The sequence below is a fragment of the Neopelma chrysocephalum genome, unplaced genomic scaffold (genome assembly GCF_003984885.1).
Source record: "Neopelma chrysocephalum unplaced genomic scaffold, ASM398488v2 Primary Assembly neopelma1_95295, whole genome shotgun sequence".
NCBI lineage: Eukaryota > Metazoa > Chordata > Aves > Passeriformes > Pipridae > Neopelma > Neopelma chrysocephalum.
Window position 1 is genome coordinate 1 of NW_020923975.1, and position 857 is coordinate 857.

The following is an 857-nucleotide window of genomic DNA, read 5'->3' on the forward strand; positions in this document are numbered from 1 at the left end:
AAAAAATTCCCAATAAATCCTGGATGTGTCTTTTTCCAGGTGCGGGACGTTCGGATCATCTCGGACCGGAATTCCCGGCGTTCCAAAGGCATCGCCTACGTGGAATTCTGTGAGATCCAATCGGTGCCCTTGGCCATCGGCCTCACGGGCCAGCGCCTCCTGGGCGTGCCCATCATCGTCCAGGCCTCCCAGGTGAGGGACCGGGAATTTTTGGGAATTTTTTCGGGAATTTTGGGAATTTTTTGGGGATTTTTTACGATTTTTTTTCGCAATTTTTTGAGGGTTTTTTAAGAATTTTTGATGATTTTTTTAGGAGTTTTTATGATCTTTCGGGACTTTTCAGACAGTCTGGAGAGAGTTTGGGAATCTCAGGATTTTGGGGAATTTTTTGGGAATTTTTGGGAATTTTGGGAATTTTTGGGGATTTTTATGATTTTTTTCACAATTTTTCAGGGTTTTTTTAAGGATTTTCGGCTTTTTTTTAGGGTTTTTTGTGCTCCTTCAGGACCTTTCAGACAGTCTGGAGAGAGTTTGGGAGTCTCAGGATTTCTGGGAATTTTTGGGAATTTTTTTTGGAAATTTTGGGAATTTTCTGGGATTTTTTATGATTTTTTTTGCAATTTTTATCATTTTTTTTTAGGGATTTTTGGTGTTTTTTGTGATCTTTTGGGGCTTTGGGAATGTCTCTGGGAGTTCAGGAGCCTCAGGATTTGGGGGAATTTTTTGGGATTTTTTTGGGAATTTTTGGGAATTTTCTGGGATTTTTTACAATTTTTTTACAATTTTTTTGCAATTTTTTTGTGATTTTTTGAGGATTTTTGGCTTTTTTTTAGTTTTTCTTGTGATCTTTAGGGGTT

General features: G+C 38.2%; 1 protein-coding gene across 1 annotated transcript in view; it reads left to right on the forward strand.

The window, feature by feature from the left end:
* Nucleotides 1-24: 24 nt before the first annotated feature.
* The window catches only part of LOC113980814 (probable RNA-binding protein 23), a gene marked incomplete at both ends in the record, with an annotated part of 3,396 nt that continues 2,563 nt past the window's right edge, over nt 25-857 (forward strand). Inside the window, one exon of the mRNA XM_027708029.1 lies at nt 25-192. Coding sequence (XP_027563830.1) covers nt 25-192 — 168 coding nt within the window. The remainder of the gene's footprint in view (nt 193-857) is intronic.